Raw genomic sequence first — 20,308 nt, forward strand, 5'->3', positions numbered from 1 at the left:
AGTTTGTTCATGGCAGAATCAGGGGTGCCCCCCTTGGGACCCAGGGGAGGGGGGTGGGGAAGGGTTCTAATGGGGCCTAAATTGTACATTTTCATCTTCTTCTTGAGAACTCCATGACCCATTTTCACCAAACTTGGCAGGTAGCATCCCTAGGGGGTTAGGAACTCCATTTGTTAAAATGGGCACCATGACCCACCCAGGGGGCCCCCAGGGGGCCCAAACCCCCCAAAATTAAGGAATCCGCAAAAACCTTCTTCTCTAGAACCAGAAGTGATAGAGCTAGGTTAATACTATGAGTTAGCACATTGATGACTGTAGTTTCAAGTTTGTTCATGGCAGAATCAGGGGTGCCCCCCTTGGGACCCAGGGGGGGGGGGGTGGGGGTGAGGAGGGGTCCTAATGAGGCCTAAATTGTACATTTTTATCTTCTTCTTGAGAACCCCATGACCCATTTTCACCAAACTTGGCAGGTAGCATTCCTAGGGGGTTAGGATCTCAATTTGTTAAAATGGGCACCATGCCCCGCCCAGGGGGCGGCCCAAACCCCCCAAATGAAGGAATCTTTAAAAATCTTCTCTAGAATCAGAAGTTATAGAGCTGAGATAATACTATGAGTGAGTACATTAATGACTGTAGTTTCAAGTTTGTTCATAGGAGATCCAGGGGTGCCCCTCTTGGGGGTAGGGGGGAGGGGGGTGGTTGGAAGGGATCAAATGGGGGCCTGAATTGTACATTTTCATCTTCTTCCTGAAAACCTCATGATGGATTTTTGTCAAACTTGGCAGGTAGCATCCCTAGGTGGTCAGGATCTCAATTTATCAAACTGGGCACCATGCCCCACCCAGAGGGCCCCAGGGGGCCCCAATTCCCCCAAATTAAGGAATCTTGAAAAAATTGGGCCCTTATTGTACATTTTCATCTTCCACTTGAGAATGCCTCGTCAAATTTTGGTAGAGCTGTGAATAATTTAAATTAGTGACTGCGTGAAAGGTGAACTTGTGATACTCAGGTGAGCGCTAGACCCGCGGGTCTCTTGTTTTTTCTTCTTTTCTTCGTTTTTTTTTCTCGTTTTTTGCGCCCCCAAGGAGTGGCGCCCGGGGCACGTGCCCCCCTTGCCCCCCCCCTAGATACGCCACTGATCATGTGTAACATTGTCATTTGTATTTCACAATCAATATAAAGGAGACTTGTAGTGTTTTGTTTATTTGATATTATTACTCTATATTAAAGTCCAGCTGCTCATAATACAAAGCTTAGCTGTGCCATGTTAGGATTTGCCAACTCCTATATGCTTTTGTGATATTTGACATGTTTTCTCTCCATTAGACATCAGACAGTATAAGACATTTTTTTTAAACTATACATTTTTTTCTGAAATGTGATTAAGCATGCTTTGTATGTTTATATTTTCATCTCTTGAGTCAAAATGCAATGCATAATTTTTGCCTTTTCAGAAATAAGTTTTTATTATGCATCAGTATGTTTAGTGATCTGCAAAGGTTGGTAATCCTGCTGCATGTATTTCAGTATGTTAGAGGCATATTAGTTTCTGATTACATCTATGTAGGCCTACATGTTTTAATGACTTTTGTTTTGGTTCAACAGCTGGATAATACATGAAGTGGTGCTCCTTCACCATTCAGAGATGGCACTGCCACCATTATGCCAAGTACTTGTTTGGCTCGTCTGCATGGTCGTATATTCTGCTGTGAGGTCAGAGGTCACCCATGCCCTCTCCCTCAATCTGACCATCGGGGGTGGCTCCGTTTCATCCGATGACTGCACGCAGCCGGCTGCGTGCACCCCGTTGCCTGCTAACATGTCGGACTGCCTGGGCACACGTTTATCCCACACCCACACATCGCTGTCACTGGCCAATGACTCCGCGACGTTGGAGGAGGTGCGCGAGAAGCTGATCATGTGGGGAGGGCTGCGCAACGTGCCCAAGTGCTGGGAGGTCGTGCAGCCGTTCCTCTGCGCCGTCTACCTGCCGCGGTGCGAGGGCGGCCGCGTGGAGGTGCCCAGCTACGACATGTGCTCCGTGGTGCAGGCGCCGTGCCGCATCGTGGAGGTGGAGCGTGGCTGGCCCCACTTTTTGCAGTGCAATGACGACACGATGCCACGGGAGTGCGCCGTACCGGTGAGTGTTCCAGCTCTCGGCTTGACATGATACATGTCTGAATGTCATCAATCTCACTTTCATTTACAAAAAATCTGAATTTCAAGTATCATTCCATTGTTACCAATTAGCAATGTGTTAAAAAAGAAAAACAGGAGCGAACAATTTTTGAATATGAAAAGGTAAAACTTCTTGTTTGAAGAGTTTGCTCCTATTTCTATGTTCTGACTTAAATATTGTTTCACTTTATGATGGTGTATGTACAGTGTAGTAAATCAAGGCAAGTCTTGACGTAAATATATAGTAAACACCCTATTCTTTTGGTTCATTGGAATGAATTTGAAAAATAACAGTAATATGAAGTGTGTTAGCAGTACCTTTTGCAGGCTTGCTATCATTGTGTATAGCCTGGTCAAGTTTAGTTATGTCACTGGCACTACATTTACCATTTTGCAGTGTGCACCTCAAAACAAACAAAAAATCGCCAGCATTAGTGCATATTCTGAAAGAGAGATAGTTCTAAAATGTGACTTAGGACTCTCCTAACCTATCTAAATAGAAAGAAGCACACTGTAAAAGTGTGAATCCCTATATTCGATGCTCTAAGTATAGTTCAAGCGCATAACACAAACCGTGTGTGCAATATCTAAAATAGGGATGCCACCAGAGTAAAACGTATGACAGATTATGATCAAATTGAAATTGAGCATAAAACACTGATATCTCCATAATTATGCCAACTTTCAAAGCAGGCACTAACCTTGTCAAAAGTTATTAATAAAGTAAGATGTGGACAAGGTTTGTGATAAAACTGATCTACAAATATGCATTACCAAAAATGTTATATCTTGACACATTTTTATGATACCACTTTTAGCAAAGGTAAACTGGACCTTTCAGAAAAGCTGTAGTTAAGTCACTGTGACCCATTTCACTTATTTTAGTCTGTACTACACATGTACAATATCCATTTGATGTTCACATATAATCTGTTTTTGTTGTAAGTATCATTAAATAGTGGGAATGACTGCTCTCAAAATCTCACATGTCTATCTCACCTTTTGCATTTTATGTGTTTATATGTGCACATCAGTGCCATATAATTCAATTCAATTCTTTTATTTCCATTTCAAATCATAAAAAAGTAATATTAAATATCCAGTATTACAAGATAAAGCATAGAAACGATCATACATAAAGATAATAGCACACAACAACAACAACAACAATGAGATTATATCATAAATTGTAACAAATCACAACAGGAAAGAAGTAAAATGGAAAATGTTTTATACAAATAAAAAGCCAATAAGGCCTGTAAAAGCGCGTGTACACCGTTGTCACTTTTGATTTATATATATATAGCAAAATGGCAACAGAACTTTACATACATTTGCAAACACAAAACAGATTAAACAATTGAGATTGTCTTGCTCCTTCAGCAATGCTGGGAATATTTGTGATAGTGCATGAAACACTCTTTGTGATGATGAATTTACTTTTTTTATATTGATTTGGGCAAAACTGGATAACAAACTTCATTCCTGAAACACAGCTGAAACATAAAATGCCTTTTTCAACAAACCTCTGCAGTGATCTTCAAGATCTTGAATTATCAGTTCAGCATTGGCTACTGGAGTCTGTCAGAGGGAAAGTAATGCTACTTTTTGAAATTCCTCTCTGATATCAAACTTTCATACAATTTTTTTAGTATATTGGGCAATTAAAATAATTGCACAAGATGCATTTGTCATGAATCAAGAACTGCAAAAAAAAAACAAAAAAAAAACCCTGTAATGATTCAACAATTCCATATTCCTTTTTGTTATTTTGTTTTTCAGAACACATACAAGCAGGTGACCTTCAACCTCACCGGGGAGTGCGAACCGCCCCTCGTCGCCACGGACAATGCCAAGAGCTGGTACGAGAATGTGGAAGGCTGCGGCATCCAGTGCAGCAATCCGCTCTACACCGAAGACGACCACAGCAAGGTCCACGTCTTCATCGCAGTCTTTGCTGGGGTCTGTGTTGTCTGCACACTCTTTACTTTGGTGAGTTCACTTTGCGTGATCCAAGCTAGTGTGATTACTGGCAGGGGTGGATCCAGGAATACCATGAAGGGGGGGGGGGGGCCTTTATAAAATTAAAGGGGAGCACACACCCCCCATTATCGCTTTTTATTTCTTTTATTTTAACGAAAAATAAAGGGGGTGGAGAGTGCGTGCCCGGTGCACCTCCGCCAGGATATGCCACTGATTGGAGTGGTTGTAGTCACATAATACAGTGCACTCTTGTTATAACCCCCCAAAAAATGTGATAACACGGTTATAAGAAAAATCTTGTTAGAACATAAACAAAAACCAGGTCTCAAAATTGTTATCTAATTATCTTTATATACTGTGTTGTTTGGCTAGATATGCATTTATAGCCTCCTGTATCTCAACCTTGTATTTTCATTATAAATAGAAATTGATGTCCTCATATGTGTGCATTTGTGTGCGTGTGTCAGCGTGTACATGTGTTTCGGAGGTTTTGAGTTGACATTCCCTTCTTAAGGAGAGTAAATTCAGACAAACAAAACATATGAAGAGTTTAATGCAAAAGCAGATATATATCCTTTAATATCAGTTTGAGATATATGAGATTAAACGGTGCTAGAAACCAAGAAAATAATTAGAATATATGTGATCATTTTAATAATATTTTCAAAAGTCTTTCTTGTTATCTGAAAATGGAAGAAGGTATGTTAATCCAAAAATGAAAAGAAGGTGCATATTAAAGGGATTGTACAGTTTCGGTTGAGACCTAACTTCAGATTTCTAACATTTTTTGGTGACATAATGAAAAATGTCTTATGAAATATGAAAGAGCATGTAATTTTATGAGGAATTTAATGTTTATTTGATGAAAATTGGTTTTGAAATAGCTGAGATATCCAAAAAGAGCGATTCTAATAAAGTGTGGGACCCACACTTTCACACAATCGCTTTGTTTTACCTTGTTTTTGGATGTTTCCGTCATTCCAAACCCAATTTCCATCAAGTAAACTTCGAATTCCTCTTAAAATGGTATGCTCTGTACTATTTCATAAGTGTTTTCTTGGTATCTCGCAAAAAGTTAAAAGCCCAATTCTCACCTCCACCAAAACTGTACTATCCCTTTAATGAACCTTTAGAATAACAAACCTTTTTCCATTTGCCAATTAACAAACTGTTGGAACAGTGAACCTTATTTCATTTTCTGAATTGCAAACCTTTTGAATAATGAAACTTATTTCACTTTCAGATTAATGACCTTTTGAATATCAAACCTTCAGAATAACAAACTGTAACCTTCATTGTGTCCATGATTTATCAACTAAAACCTCCCGTTCTTTTGGAGTGTCACCATACATGGGTAGCTAAATTTCCGCAACTTTAGAAAAATTCAATATGACGGAGATCTGTATCTATAATAGCATCACTAATAGAAACCTATTCAATTGCCACTTATTGTACAAAGCAACAGAAACTGAGAAGCATGTTTGGTGTGTCTTGAGACCATTTCAAAAGCTCTGTGTACTGGTAAAACTTTGCAACTAGACCACACTGACAAAAAACAAAAACTAGAATGAAGGTGAACAAGAGAAAGAAAGCAAAGTAGCAAGTTTACCCCAGGCAATTATACCTGTAGGGCCTATTCTTTTGAGGAGTGAGGGGATTGATGGGGATGGAGGGGGGGGGGGGGGAGGAATGGTTTGATGCTCCTCTGCTTCTCATTATTATTGCCTGGTCGTCTCCTCCTGAATTTATTTGTTGAGTGGAAGTTTACTGACAGGGGACTGTTCAAGTGCCCTTCTGGGCCAGGTTTGATGAGAAGTCTGGTGTTTACCCAAGACCAACAAGACACCACTTGCCCAGATTGGATAAAGAGTGTAGATGAATGTGTGTATGTGTGTGTGTGTGTGTGTGTGTGCTCCTCCTACTCAAGTGAGGACGATGAGAAAAAATTGATACACTGGCCCATTCTCACTTAGCCTTTTGACAAGGCCTCCAGGCTGAAAATAAGTCCAACTGCGAGGGAACAAAGGAAAGAGAGGCTGACGGGCCCAGGCAGGAGGCCTTTTTAAACCTGACATGAATTTCTTGTCATGGACGTTAATTGTTTATTGCTGATTCTGCTAACAAATAGGTACATTGTAGCAGCCAATCATCTAATGAATATGCATTTATGCTTGTCAGTGGCTTGCTCATCCATATCCAGCCTGCAGTGTCTGCCTGCGGCAGCTGCCTGCATTGCCAGCATTGACACATCATCATTAGCATACCTATTGCGATCTGACTCGTGAATAAATGAATAATTCATACTCAAATACATCTCAAGGCGGCTGGGAAAAAAAAGTTTTAAAAAGCCTAGTGGCTGCACCACTCGGTCTTCCGTTCTCCAGTACCTTGCAATGCTCGGTGTGGCTAGTTAGTTTCATTCCTCAGCCGTGAAGCCTTGTCAAAAGGCTGATTCTCAATGTAAAAAAAAAAAAAGAGAAAAATCCTGACATTGGACTTTGCTGTGTTCAGCTGTTCCCATCTATGGTATAATAAAAAGAAGGCAGTGCTACTTCTCTGGAGAAAATTTCTAAATTTTTCTCTCTTTTCTTTTCTGTTTGTTTGTTTTTTCGGGGGGGGGGGGGGGGGGGGGGAGGGGGGGATGGGCACTGAGATATACAATGAGCCAGATGGATGCTGACTGCAAGCCTGCAATGAATATTTTACCCTTGGCGGTAGACAGCAGTGTGGAACTGGGGTGATGGTCATGTGACTAAATACAAAAATGGGTAAAATATTCATTGCAGGCTTGTAGTCAGCATCCATCTGGCTCATTGTATATCTCAGTGCCCATCCCCCCCTCCCCCCCCCTCCCCCCTCCCCCCCCCCCCCCCCATGGTCATGTGGTAGTTCCCTTGACAACAAAATGAATCTGGAGACTGAATACAGCTCCTGCTCCTGCTCTTTACTTGTCTTGTTAGTTTGGTTTTTGTTAAATGAGATGTGTGATAGTGAGGGATATTCAGTGAATCTGATGTTTATTGCCAAAAAAGACTTTGTTCTGATGTATCAAAAATTAGAGGAACTATTTATGCCAAAGCCTGTATGTTTGTATATGTATGTATGTACTGTATGTATGTATACAAAGTGTGTATGTCCACAAACATGCTTTGATTTATGAAGAAATAAAGTATGTTTTATTCAAATATGGAACATACTGATTTTTAACAAATCATGTTATCATGCTGTTTTGTTTTGTACTGCTATGATGGGTCTTGCTATCTCTATATTGACTCTAAGATCTCTATCCACAAGCTAATGTGAAAGTATGGGTGTGTGCTACCATGTAAACAAATCTTGCTATGAACAACATAGGCCCTACATGCAATACATGGTTTGATTTGAACAGATTTACAAAGGTTTATTATAATGAAAGCCATAATGGCAAAACAGCGATTACTGCAGCATCCTGAACATTGTCAGTAACAATCAACTCAAATAAATACAATATGACTGTGTGAAAACAAAATGTATGTATTGACTATTATGTAGGCCTAAATGAAGATGACAAGACTCTATGCAGATGGACAGAAATTTGCTGCAATCCTAAGAAGCTGTATGTGTGTGTGTGTGTGTGTGTGTGTACGTGTGTATTGTGTTTGTGTGTGGTTGAGTGGTTGACGTATTGCAAGTGATGTTGGTCCCGTGTGTCAATTCTTTGAAACGATCGAGCCAACTGGGGTGTGAGAAGAATAGGGGATTTGGTTTGATGAGAGGATCCACTGTAACAATTGATAACTGCCCCCAGCTCATCCCCCTTTTTGATTGTTCCTGTTTCCTCTGAAAAGAGATGCTGGGGCATTCAATGGACCCAACCTCCCCCTCCTTTTCTTTTTTCCCTCTGTCTCTCTCTTTGACCATTACTCAGTCACTGACCACTAAGCTTGGACTTAAGGCCGACCCTTTCAATTATGCCGTCCTGCACAATGAGTGTGGGGGCAGTTAGCCTGCTTGTTTGCCACAAGCTGACCAATACAAACTGACCAGCCCCTGGTTTACCAGTGACATAGGAAGCTGCCATAGAGTTTTCTCAAATTCCTTTCCATTTTCCTGTGCTTCCTCATTTATTTCCTTAATGTTTTTGTATTATTTGGCTCAGTTTTTACAGTTTATCATTGGCATGCCTTAACTCAGTTGTTCATCAAATGTATGAATACCAGAAATTTAGGGCAAAACATCATGGTATAAAGTATTTACTAAATGACCATTTACAATAGATACAAATTTTCCACATGTTGAATCAACCATGACTGCTCATAACTACCAAATCTGATGAAAAGTATGGTTACTTGGAAAGATGCCGATAGACATAAGGACAAAACTGAGTTTAGAATACTTCACAACCTCAATCGATTTGGCTAGCATGGTTTGATAATATACCATGGCATACTGTATATTTTGCCAACTTAACCAAACTCGACCAAACTTAACTCAGGCAGCATCATTGTCATGTGAAATATCAGGATCAGTGTGTTTTTGAACAGAAAAAAAAAGCTTTTAAAATGGACTTTTAGTGCTGTAATGCGGGGCAGAATTTTCCTCCTTTCTGATTAGTCAGTCATTGGGTTGATGCAAGCCATTCTGGCAATGTTCCGACATATTGAATATGAGGAGTATTTCTGATGAGCATCTAGTTTTCATCAATATGACTCACCCAGGAGATATGACATATTTCATGTGTATTATTTTGTTTATGTTCATGGTTTCAGAAAGTGCATAATTTAAAGGGGATGGCTTGTATCAGACTGATCAGTGGAAATCAGTGGGAATGCTGGGGGATGATTTAAGTGTTCCAATCCTTGTGGGATTCATTTAAGAGTATATTATATATCTATTGTTGAGTGAAAATTATTTGCTTCTGAATGGTCTCATATTCAAGTTATGTGCAATGTAATGTTTCCAGGTTAGCATGCCTGTACAGTGACGGGGCGATCATGAACAGGCCGTTAACGATTGCCCCGACACTGTACAGGCATGCTAACCTGGAAACATTAAACTGCATATTACTTGAATAGGAGACCATTCTGAAGCAAATAATTTTCACTCAACAATAGATATACAGTTGTATAATGTACTCTTAAATGAATCCCACAAGGATTGGAACAATCATCCCCCAGCATTCCCACTGATTCCCACAGATCAGTTACTAGCCATCCCCTTTAAGTTCCATGGAAGCTTAAATTATCTCATGTCCCAATAAGAGAATCTGAATACCTAACTGATTCAGTAGTTATTATTTACTTGTTAAAATGCATGAATGAGTACACAAGTATCTCCCTGATTGCTTTTGGGAATCTCCTCTTAATTATTTTGATGTATGAACGTTGGCAGCCTTGAGTTTCGAGCATATGGCTTTACTGTTAATACATGTATGTCAATGTGCTCGGTACAGACAAAGGAATTCTAATCAAATTTTTAAAAAGATATTTTTTCTATTTTTTTATAGTCATGACATATAATAGCAGTGGTTGCAACATCCAGCTTGCCCTGGTGGTTGTGCTACTGCCTGGAAAGCAGTAAGGTTGGGGGTTCAAAAGCTCACTGTATTAATGTTGCCATCTTTCAACGCTGCTCACCAGCATTGGTCCATTGGTCCAAGACCTGTCCAGGACCAGTAAAAATCACTGTCGGACCAGCAACTTTTTCAGGAATGGACCTGTAAAAAATTGAAAAACTGGGTACCTACCTACTGGTCCAACAGACAGGTCAGACCAGTAGAAAAAATGGGTTAGTGTACAGCCCTACATCTTCCATAAATTTGTAGTGAGAGCATATGATATGTGACTGGTATATCACACTGCAGAGCATTGTTTTTTGGTACAAAATTGAGTCTCTTTTGGCAAAACTCTTTCGTATAAGTTTACTCATCCAAGTTTGAACCCTTCTTTATATTCTCACCCAAATCCAGTGCACCTTCTTCGCTGACTGGAAGAACTCCAGCAAATACCCGGCAGTCATCTTGTTCTACATGAACGGCTGCTTCTTCCTGGGAAGCATCGGGTTCCTGGCGCAGTTCTCCGACGGAGCGAGGGAGGACATCGTCTGTCGCCATGACGGCACCATGAGACTAGGAGAGCCCAGGTATTAAAGGAGAAATCCACCTCAAAAATGAATAAACTTCAAAAGAAAGAGAAAAATATTTGCTACAGAATGATACAAATATAACAAAAATCGACTAAGAAATAAGGAAGATATGACATTTTGAAATATCACCTTTTTTGTGCATAAAAACAATTCTTGACCAGTCCTTATGAATATTCAAATGAGCGAGTTGATAATCGAACAAGCTCTCATCTAGCAATTTGTCCTCTTCCGCTATCATCAACTCTTCTTTTGTACTCTTCCCTTCATTCAGCGAGGGGGAGAATCTCTCCTGCGTCATCATCTTTGTCATCGTCTACTACTTCATCGTGGCCGGCGTCTTCTGGTTCGTCATGCTGGCCTACTCGTGGCACCTTAGCTTCCGAGCCCTGGGCACACCCCAGGACCCCTTGCAGGGCAAGACAGCCTATTTCCATCTCATCTCATGGACTCTTCCCTTTGTCCTTGTAGTGGTGGTGTTGGCCATCAACCAGGTGAGATCGAGTTTTTTTGAAGCCAGCAATTAGTATAGAAAATAGTGATAATGGCCTTGTTTGCCCAGGGTATAGTAGCCTCTTCAGTGTTAGCACAATATTTCCAGAGCTTTGCTTGGAAAAGTAGAGAAGCACTTTGAGAGCACAGACCTCTGCCAAGCAGTTCATTTACACCACTGATCTTGATCTTCCATAGAGATCAGTAATTTCCACCCATACGTCTGCATGCTGAAAGTCGCCCAATTTCCCAATATAGAAGCCTTTTGTTACATCATCAACCTCCAGCTGTGCGGCACGCCTTGCCTTAGCCGAAACTAGAGCACGCACTTTAGTGCGTGTATGAAAACCTCCAAAATGCGCAGCTTGAACTCCCAAGTTCATTGACCCTACCTACCAAAATATCAAAAATCCTTCATAAAATCCACAAAAATTTCCAGATCACTACCAAACTTTAATCATCTGTTACTTGTGTCTTAGTCTATCCTGTAAGTTTCATCCAAATCCGTTCACAACTTTTTGAGCTATTTTGCACAAGGACAAACAAACCAACAAATGCGGAAGAAAACATATCCTCCCTTGGCGGAGGTAACTATCAAAAAGATGAAATGTAAGAGAAGTGTATGAATGTATGTGGATGTGTACATCTATCTATCCCAATCCTTATTATCAGAGTTGACCAGGCTCTCATGAGTTTGCTTGTTGGTTGTATATCTGATTCCACTTTTTGTTTTGTTTTGTTTTGCTAGGTTGATGGTGATTCTGTAGCAGGAATCTGTTTTGTAGGCTACCAGAACCACTACTATCGTGCAGGGTTTGTGCTGGTTCCAATCGGTCTATGTCTAATATGTGGTGGCTTCTATCTTGTACAAGGTAAGTTGGATGATGAGAGGGTGGTAGATGGTATATAGTAGTTGGTATATGGTAGATTGTAGATAATAGTTGTCAGATGGTAGTTAATAGATGGTTTGTGGTAGATGATACATGGTAGATGGTAGATGTTAGTTGATGGATGTTATGTGGCAAATGGAGATGATAAATAGTAGATGACAGATGGCAGTTGGTAGATGGCAGTGCCGTATGCAAAGAGAGTCTGGACAACTGCTAAATTGGATGCCATGTCGTTCCCCTGTATATTGCGCGTTAGAGGGTTAGCATGTACACTCAGACGTAACAATGAAAGCAAGCCAAATGAGGGGTAGTGAACAATGGGCACTGCATAAAAGTGCGCTTTGGTAAAGACATGGCTCCACGAAGATCACAGGACCAGTTTGGACCAATCACAGGCTTCAAAACTCATAAGCCGAAAACCGAGTTAGCCAGACTCTCCTTATATACGGCACTGGTAGATGGTAGCTGGTGGTAGTTGGTAGATGGTATATGTGGTAGGTGATACATGGTAGATAGTACATGGTAGATGTTAGTTGATAGATGGTAGGTATGATTATGGTAGATGGTAGATAATATGGTTGGTATGTGATAGATGGTATATGAGAAATGATGGATCATATGTGGTAGATGGTGGATGGTAGTTGGTATATGATGGTGGATGATAGAATGGTAGATGGTTATTTAAATGGTAGTTGGTAGATGATGGATGGCATTTGGTAGATGGCAGCTGGTAGATATTCTTTGTCAAGTGTAATTCTATTTTGAAATTTATTTCATTTGAAGTTATATACCTACGTTCATGTTTTTACTAATCCATTGGTGCGATATAAATGAAAAAAAAAAGGATTTTATTAATATCATTGTAGTTTGATATAGAGATGGAAGAGAACAAAGACAGGCCCTGTACTTCATGTCAGCATGCTGCAAGAGGTGAACACTACTGTCCCTGAATGGCTCATTCTATTCATGTTTGCAGGGTAGAAGTTTTATCAATCTCATCAGCCTGTAATCACAAAAAAAGCATTATCAGAAATCTCTGTTAATGCTCCTCTTTATGTCTCTTCCCTGCAATGGGTGTAGAAGACATCATAACTTCAGGTTGTTCTTCCTTCTCTTTGTATGTTCATCCATTCTTCCATCTGTATGCGATGAATATCACTATAACATTTGCAATCTCTGTTTTTCTTCCAGGTTTGGTAACTCTCTGCACATTGGACAAAGAAAACCCAGGATTGCTGAGCGACAAAGCCTCAACAAGGATCAAGGGAACCATTGCAAGGATAGGTAACATCCTTTTGTGATTTCAGTTGGTCCCATAAACCTTGGATACAGTCACTTTCATGATAAATAAGAAATAAGTGAGCTTCTCCCATGTATTCCTTTTTCATATTTGTCAGTGTCTTAAGCCTCTTTCTTTCTCACTTTAATGATCTTCAAATTTTTGTTTTTGAAATTAAAGTGCACTAGTGTCATCGGGATGTTGGTAATGACAAAAGAAAATTTGGGCTGGAGAGAGTTTTAAACAGAAATGTGATGGCTGTGTCCTCCAGAATGCTCATGCAATATTTCTGTCAGTGTACAATATACCAGGTATAGAAATATCAGTGCTTGATTTAATTAACCTCATTTTTATTTTTTACTGGAAGATGACTCCCATCAATGATAGTCAAAGAAAAAAAAACTATAGGGCTGAGACTCCTTGTGTAAGTTGATGTCACCCAGTTTGTCTTATTTTTTTCTTTCGCTTTGTTTGTTTTGACAAACTTTGCTTTGCTTGCACTAGGGTGTATCAATTTGAGAATAACCATGAGTATTGTTCATGGACTGGTGCTACTTTCTCTTGCTTATCTCAGGTGTCTTTGCTGGCCTTGCCTTTGGCTTTGTGTTCACCACCTTTGCTTGCCACCTGTATGAGTTCACCCACCAGGCACAGTGGGAAAAGGGTTTCCAGGACTACCTAGTGTGAGTTCATTGAACTTTATTTGCCATCCTACCCCCCCCCCCCTCCATATTACCCTTAATGTTAACCCCTTACTGTGTTTGATTCCTCGATTAGCACAAATGTCTGGAAGCAAAATGTCAATGAATGGAGCTTGCCTTTTCCTCTTAATCTGTGTCACCATGGATGCAGACACATGGCTTTTTTGTCCCCGCCGAACGAGTTCGAGCAGGGGACTATGAAACGGGCTCCGAACGTGTGTGTGTCCGTGTGTCTGTCCGTCCGTGCGTCCGTGTGTCCGTCTGTCCGTCCGTGCGTCCGTGTGTGATCAAAATGTTCAAAATGCCACTCCTTCGCCATTTCTAACCCGATTTTGATTCTGTTTGCTTTATATGATAGCACTACATGGGAGCTTCAAAACTTCTACACAGAATTTCAGTTGTGACCTTTGACCTTGACCTTTGACCTATATTGTACATTTTGCTTCAAAATGCTACTCCTTCGCCATTTCTAACCCGATTTTGATTCTGTTTGCTTTATATGATAGCACTACATGGGAGCTTTGAAACTTCTATACAGAATTTCAGTTGTGACCTTTGACCTTGACCTTTGACCTTGACCTTTGACCTATATTGTACATTTTGCTTCAAAATGCTACTCCTTCGCCGTTTCTAACCCGATTTTGCTTCCGTTTGCTTTATATGATGGCACTAGGTGAGGGCTTCAAAACTTCTACACAGAATTTTGACCTTTGACTTCTTTGACCTCTGACCTTGATTTTTGACCTGTATTGTACATTTTGCTACCAAATGCTACTTCTTCGCCATTTCTAACCCGATTTCGATTCCGTTTGCTTTATGTGATGGCACTAGGTTAGGGCTTCAAAACTTCTACACAGAATTTTGACCTTTGACTTCTTTGACCTTTGACCTTGATTTTTGACCTATATTGTACATTGGCTACAAAATGCTACTCCTTCGCCATTTCTAACCCGATTTCGATTCCGTTTGCTGTATGTGATGGCACTAGGTGAGGGCTTCAAAACTTCTACATAGAATTTTGACCTTTGACTTCTTTGACCTTTGACCTTGATCTTTTTACCTATATTGTACATTTTGCTACTAAATGCTACTTCCGGCGGGGACATATTTTACGCACCGCGTAATTTCTACTTGTTTTCCTTTTCTTTTGCCTGAGGTGGACTTCCCAATTGGCATTTAGGTCCAGTTTGGAGGAATTAATTCAATGCATGGAAGAACGAGAATGGCAAGTTGCAGCTAGGTATCATGAAAGGTTAATCCACTGTAAATCTATCCTATTTGTTAAATGTTGCTGGGCCGTCTACACTTAGGGATGTGATATCTTCACAATGTTGACAGAATTTCATGCATTTATAAGCACAAACTGCATACGACATACATGTACGCGTAAAGTTGAATGGATACAATTTTATTTTTTTCCCTTCGTAGCATCATGTGTACATCTACTCACAGTCTTGGAGAATGATTTGATAATGTGACTTATTCAAATATATGATTTTTCTTTGTTGCTGTTTTTTCCCTGTTCCTCTCTCCGACAGGTGTGAGGCTAATGTGACCCTGGAGAGCCAACTGGTGGACGACGTCAACACTCTGCCAACGTGTGCCCTCAAGACCCGCCCCAACCTGGCCATCGTCATGGTGCACCTGTTCTCCATGTTCGGGGCGGGGATCGCCATGAGCATGTGGGTGTGGACCCCCTCCACCATCGCCATCTGGAACCGGATGTGGAGAAAGTAGGTGCACAGGGAGGGGATGGGTTGGATTTTGAGTGTGTGTAAGGTTTGGACAAATAGCATTGGGATTAACAATTATTATTACATCTGCCAAGTAGGTTATATTTTTGCCAGTGTTTGTTTACATGTTTGTTTGATCGTTTGTTTGTCTGTGTGCAAATGACTCAAAAAGTTGTGAACGGATTTGGATGAAACCTATAGGAAAGGTTGATAGTGACGGAAGGAACAGAGATTGAAATCTTGGAAGTGATCTGGGAATTTTCATGAATTTTTTAAAGGATTTTTATTTTTTGGGCAGGTAGGGTCAATGAACTTGGGAATTCATGCTGTGCATATTTGAGGTTTGCATATGCACACTAAAGCACATGCTCTGCTCGGGCGAGGTACCGTAAGCTGGAAACTGATAACATAAACTAAAGGCTTCTATATTGGGAAATTGGGTGATATTCACCATGCGTGTATGGGTGGAAATGAGCTGCTTGGAGGAGGTCTGCACTCTCTGCGAGTGCTTTTTTAGTTGTTGTGGTTGGTTGGCAACCATAGGCAAAGAGTGTAAAATCTTTTTGCCATGTGGAAGCAGATTTAGTGGAAAGTGGATAGAGGAGAAAGGAGAGAAAAGGTGAATGAAAAAGGAGGATGAAGACCTGTAGAAGGATGAGGAAGAAGAGGAGAATGAGGGAGAGTTATAAGAGGAGAAGTTGGAAGGAGAGGCAGAAGTGGATGATCAAAAGACAGATAAAGATGAACAGGGGAAAAGGAGGAAGGAAGAGCTGGAGGAGAAGAAAGATGAGGAGGAGCAAAAAGAACAGAAAGATGAACAGAAAGATAAACAGGGACAGGAGGAAAGAAGGATAGGAGGAGGAACATAAAATGAAAATGAATAAGATGATAAAAAGTATAGGAGGAAGAAGATGAGGAGAAAGGAGGTACTGTTGTGGAGTGTGTGGAGTGTGTGGAGTGTAGTTACAGAGCACCAGAATGACCCAACATAAGAGCAGAATGACCCAACATAAGAGCAGATTGCTGTGATACGCCATGTAGTTATAAGCTGCATGCTATGTCTTCAAGATTGTTCTATTTTTTTTTTTAGATGGAAACAGATCATATGTAGCCCTGCCTAACCAATAGGGCTGCAGGTTTCAGTTTACAACTTGGAGTATTAAAGTTCACTTCTGTTTTTTTCATCTTACTCTGTTGGTTAACAGTACCAAGCCCATTAAAACAGAGGTGAGTTTTCAATAGACAAACTTCTGAATGTTTTTACTTTGTAATACCTTTTTCATTATATCTTTACTTTAATATCTGTGTTCTATTTGTGTCTTTCAGGGTCACTCGACAGCCGATCAACGAACCGGTCAAGTTGAAGAAGAGCAAGATGATCGCCAAAGCGTTTGCCAAAAAGATGGAGAAGGGGAATGACGATGACGAAAACGACCGCCTCTCCCTCAGCTTTGAGTCGGCGTCACATGACGACGCAATTGGCAAGTTCAAGCATTCTGTCCTAGCTCCTTTCCATCCTCAACACCTTCCCAGACCTCCCAACGATTCTGAATTTGGACGAAAGCATCTGAATTTTGACCATTTGCAGCTACCGTTTCAATAGGAGTTTCCTATTTTTCTTGATAACTTTACTAAACATTCCTATGGGAACTGCTTATTCTTTCCTACTTTTGAGCCAAATCATCCCTGTTTTTCAGTCAGAAAGGTTGGGAGGTCTGCCTTCCCCAACCCTGTACAAAGAAAGCACTGAATATGCCCTATATTTCACATCAGTTTGTTGTTTTTTCCTTTAAATTCTGAGATCCGACTGTTCAGTGTAGAATAGCCCCTGAGGTGTGAAGTCACACATTATGCTTCTTCAAAAATTTGGATGTTTGAATTAATCAAATCCTATTAATGTTGGATATTTGAAGTTAACATCTATCTGTTTTAACTGTCAGATTCAAATTATACTGTGCTCAATTAGTTCTTTCAATTGGCTTTGTATTTCATTTATGTATGAAAGGAAATTCAAAAATCAAATCAAATCAAAATCATATAAAAGAAGGGGCATTTTTTTTCTAAATTCATTTCGGTGGTTCTCAGTTGCAAGTTTGATTCCTCTCAAAATTGTCCTACAAGAATGGATAGGGAAAATATTTTGCTCACAAAATGTATGTAATTTTCTCCAGCTGAGCTTAGCAGGAGATCCTATATGTAAACAAATGAAAAAGAGCTTAGTACAGTCTATTTAGACTATGCAGATAGTAGGAGACCTATAGCACAGCAAACATGACAAGGTGTCATAACCTTAAAGAGGCTAACAAATTGAGCCAGTATTATGTTTGCTCAAATTATGAAGTGAAGTGTAGAGTAATAGAGAAAGAAGAAGGAGGAGGAGGAAGAGGATGATAAAATACCCTCTCTAAAAAAGTTTTTGGTTTGCAGGTAAGAACAAATTGTCTGTTGAGAATGATAAGGACGTTGAGAATGATAAGGGTGTTAAGTTGCCACAAAATCCATAGTTTTCAAGACAATTTAACTCCCTTCTCATTCTCAACAGACGAAATAAGGATGTCAAGAGGCAATTTTGTGATGACAAGAGGTAATTTAGATGGATGAAAATTATTTTTGTCACAGAGCTGTTATGTCAAGACTATGGAATATGTCATTCATGCATTTTTGCACATTTCTTCTGTACCCTTTTGCAATCCAGGCATGAAGCTGGACCTACCCCCATCCAGTGTGGCCAGTGAGGACCAGTCGTCCTCCTCCTGGGGTAACAATGTCCCCGTCCGGATGCTGGCGAGAAGGGGGGCAGCCTTCCCCATTCCAACCATTGCCAACTCTCCGAGAGGAACTCCAGGTACATTGGTGTATTTTGCCTCCTACGTGCCAAGCTTTTTTGCCTTCACTGCTCAGACTGTGGATCAAAATCCAAAGTAGTGTGCATTTGATGTTTCAAACATGAAAGCTTACACTCTGGTAGAAAAAGGTTTGGAGCATAACAGCACGGTTGGAAAATGCTACCCTCATGTTCACATTAACCCGTTGAAGACGAGTCCCAAGTATACTCGGGCAAGTGTCTATGGGAAATGGGTGTTGCAGCAGAATCAGCCCATCCTCAACAGGTTAAAAATGTACCTGAGGAGTATTCCTATCAGATTGGTCACACTTGAATGATATATACCTCTGATTAATGTATGACAACTTATTTTTTACTTGAATGAGTGCAGTCTGCTCTCACCTTTCTTATGACACTAAACAGAGATTTGTGTCTAACAAACAGTCTTTTCTTTTCCTCTTTCCTCACCCTCTTTCCCTCTCTCTTTCTCTATGTTCCTTGTGTGTCTCATTCTCCTGTTTACCCTTATGCATTATGAATATCATTATAGTGTAAAACAGTTTAGGATACTTTTACAAAGCACCATATTTATCATCTTTGCTTATTTGTAGTGTATGTGTGTGATGTATTAAAGGAAAAGCTTGTTTATATTTGTTTTCTTTTAAGAGTGGAATATCACCCTCACTTCATGTTTTTCTACAGTTTGTGTCAATGCAATCTCATTATTTCATCCCAGATTCATCAGACAGTGGACGTCCGAGGACCAGGGGCCGAACGACACTGCAGACGGAAGCCGTGATCGAGCCTCCGCCACCAGACGAGCGACCCGGCCGCTCTTCTCATGGACGGAGGCCAGGGCGGAAGCCCTCTAAGAAGCGGATGCTGCAGAACATGCGCCACCCCAGCCGCCTGGAGACACCCCTGGATGACGCCTTCTCGGACGCCGAGGACTGTATGGAGCTGCCCTCTCAGCCTCGGGCTCGGGCTCGGGCTCGGGCGCCGCCCTTGGAAGATGGTGCACATTCTGAGTTGGGAGATGCCGCTGCGTGGGGCAGTCGACGCGTCGGCTCCGGTGTGCCCCGACTGCCCCCCATCCAGCAGCGAGGCAGGGGTGCCATGGTGCAGCATCATGTCGCTTTTGAAATCCCGGGAGAGAGCGGCATAGAGCATGTGTTGTGATGACGACGGTAGCCACACCACGCCCGTTTGGACTACCGGTATCAAAGACCACTCACTATAGATGCATAAAGTCTTTTAATGTGTATCATATGCCATGTAAGATGTGGCAAGGAGAGGCAAGAGTAATGACTTTGCCACTTACCTGGAATGGTACTTCAAGAGTCCAGCAGTGGAAAGATAAATGTGTAGCGATACACAGAAAGGAGGAGATACCACACAGGCTTCCGTCTTCTTTCATGGCTACTGGCTGAGGCTGGATCGTTCAACCACATGTCTTCCAATGGAAAAGGCAAGGAGAAATCATCTTATGGTAACCACTTGCCTATAAAATAGACTGTGCCAAAACCTATGATGATGGTATTTGTATCACCGTACCGAGAGTCATCACATATCACAGACAAGATGGCAATTCATTGACATTATAGTGATGATAAGTAATGTTGTACAAGGTAATCATTACGTAAGTCACAAGAATCAAGCAATGTGACAGTCAAATTATCTACGAATAGAGAGGCTTCAAGGAAATGAAATCTGCAGTCGTACCACAAGCTCATCCAGGTTTGGAGCAAAACTTGACCCACGCTGAAGAAGAGATGACAGCTTCAAGGACGTGTTTTCACTGTCAATTTGTCGGCCAATGAGATGTCGCAGTTGGCTCTGTAGAGTAGCCCTTATGGTTGTTTGAATTGTGATTTGTTTTACACGGCCAGTAAAGAAGCAGTTGAATGCTTGAAATGAGCATGTCATTGATAATGTTCTCCTGTAAATGTCACCAAAGCAAGATGCACAACTTGAATCCTTAGACCATCTGACCGAAGCATCTTTGCTAAAGCTACTTGTTGAAAAAAAAAAGAATAAATGAGATTTACACACATAAACTGTATCTGCATATAATTACCAACAATTATCTGGAATTACAGACCAGTAAA

At 40.8% G+C, this 20,308-nt stretch overlaps 1 protein-coding gene across 1 annotated transcript; it reads left to right on the forward strand.

The window, feature by feature from the left end:
- The first annotated feature begins 1,690 nt into the window (after positions 1 to 1,690).
- Positions 1,691 to 19,379, forward strand: LOC139735586 (protein smoothened-like). Its single transcript, XM_071646343.1, has 11 exons — positions 1,691 to 2,140; positions 3,961 to 4,170; positions 10,109 to 10,281; positions 10,556 to 10,775; positions 11,522 to 11,645; positions 12,855 to 12,947; positions 13,517 to 13,625; positions 15,182 to 15,376; positions 16,703 to 16,857; positions 18,072 to 18,221; positions 18,937 to 19,379. The coding sequence occupies exons 1-11, from the start codon at positions 1,691 to 1,693 to the stop codon at positions 19,377 to 19,379; spliced, it is 2,322 nt and encodes a 773-aa protein (XP_071502444.1).
- The last annotated feature ends 929 nt before the right edge of the window (positions 19,380 to 20,308 follow it).

This window comes from Diadema antillarum, unplaced genomic scaffold (genome assembly GCF_040938485.1).
Source record: "Diadema antillarum isolate AM-2024a unplaced genomic scaffold, OU_Dant_1.0 seq00000586_RagTag, whole genome shotgun sequence".
NCBI classification, from domain to species: Eukaryota; Metazoa; Echinodermata; class Echinoidea; order Diadematoida; family Diadematidae; genus Diadema; species Diadema antillarum.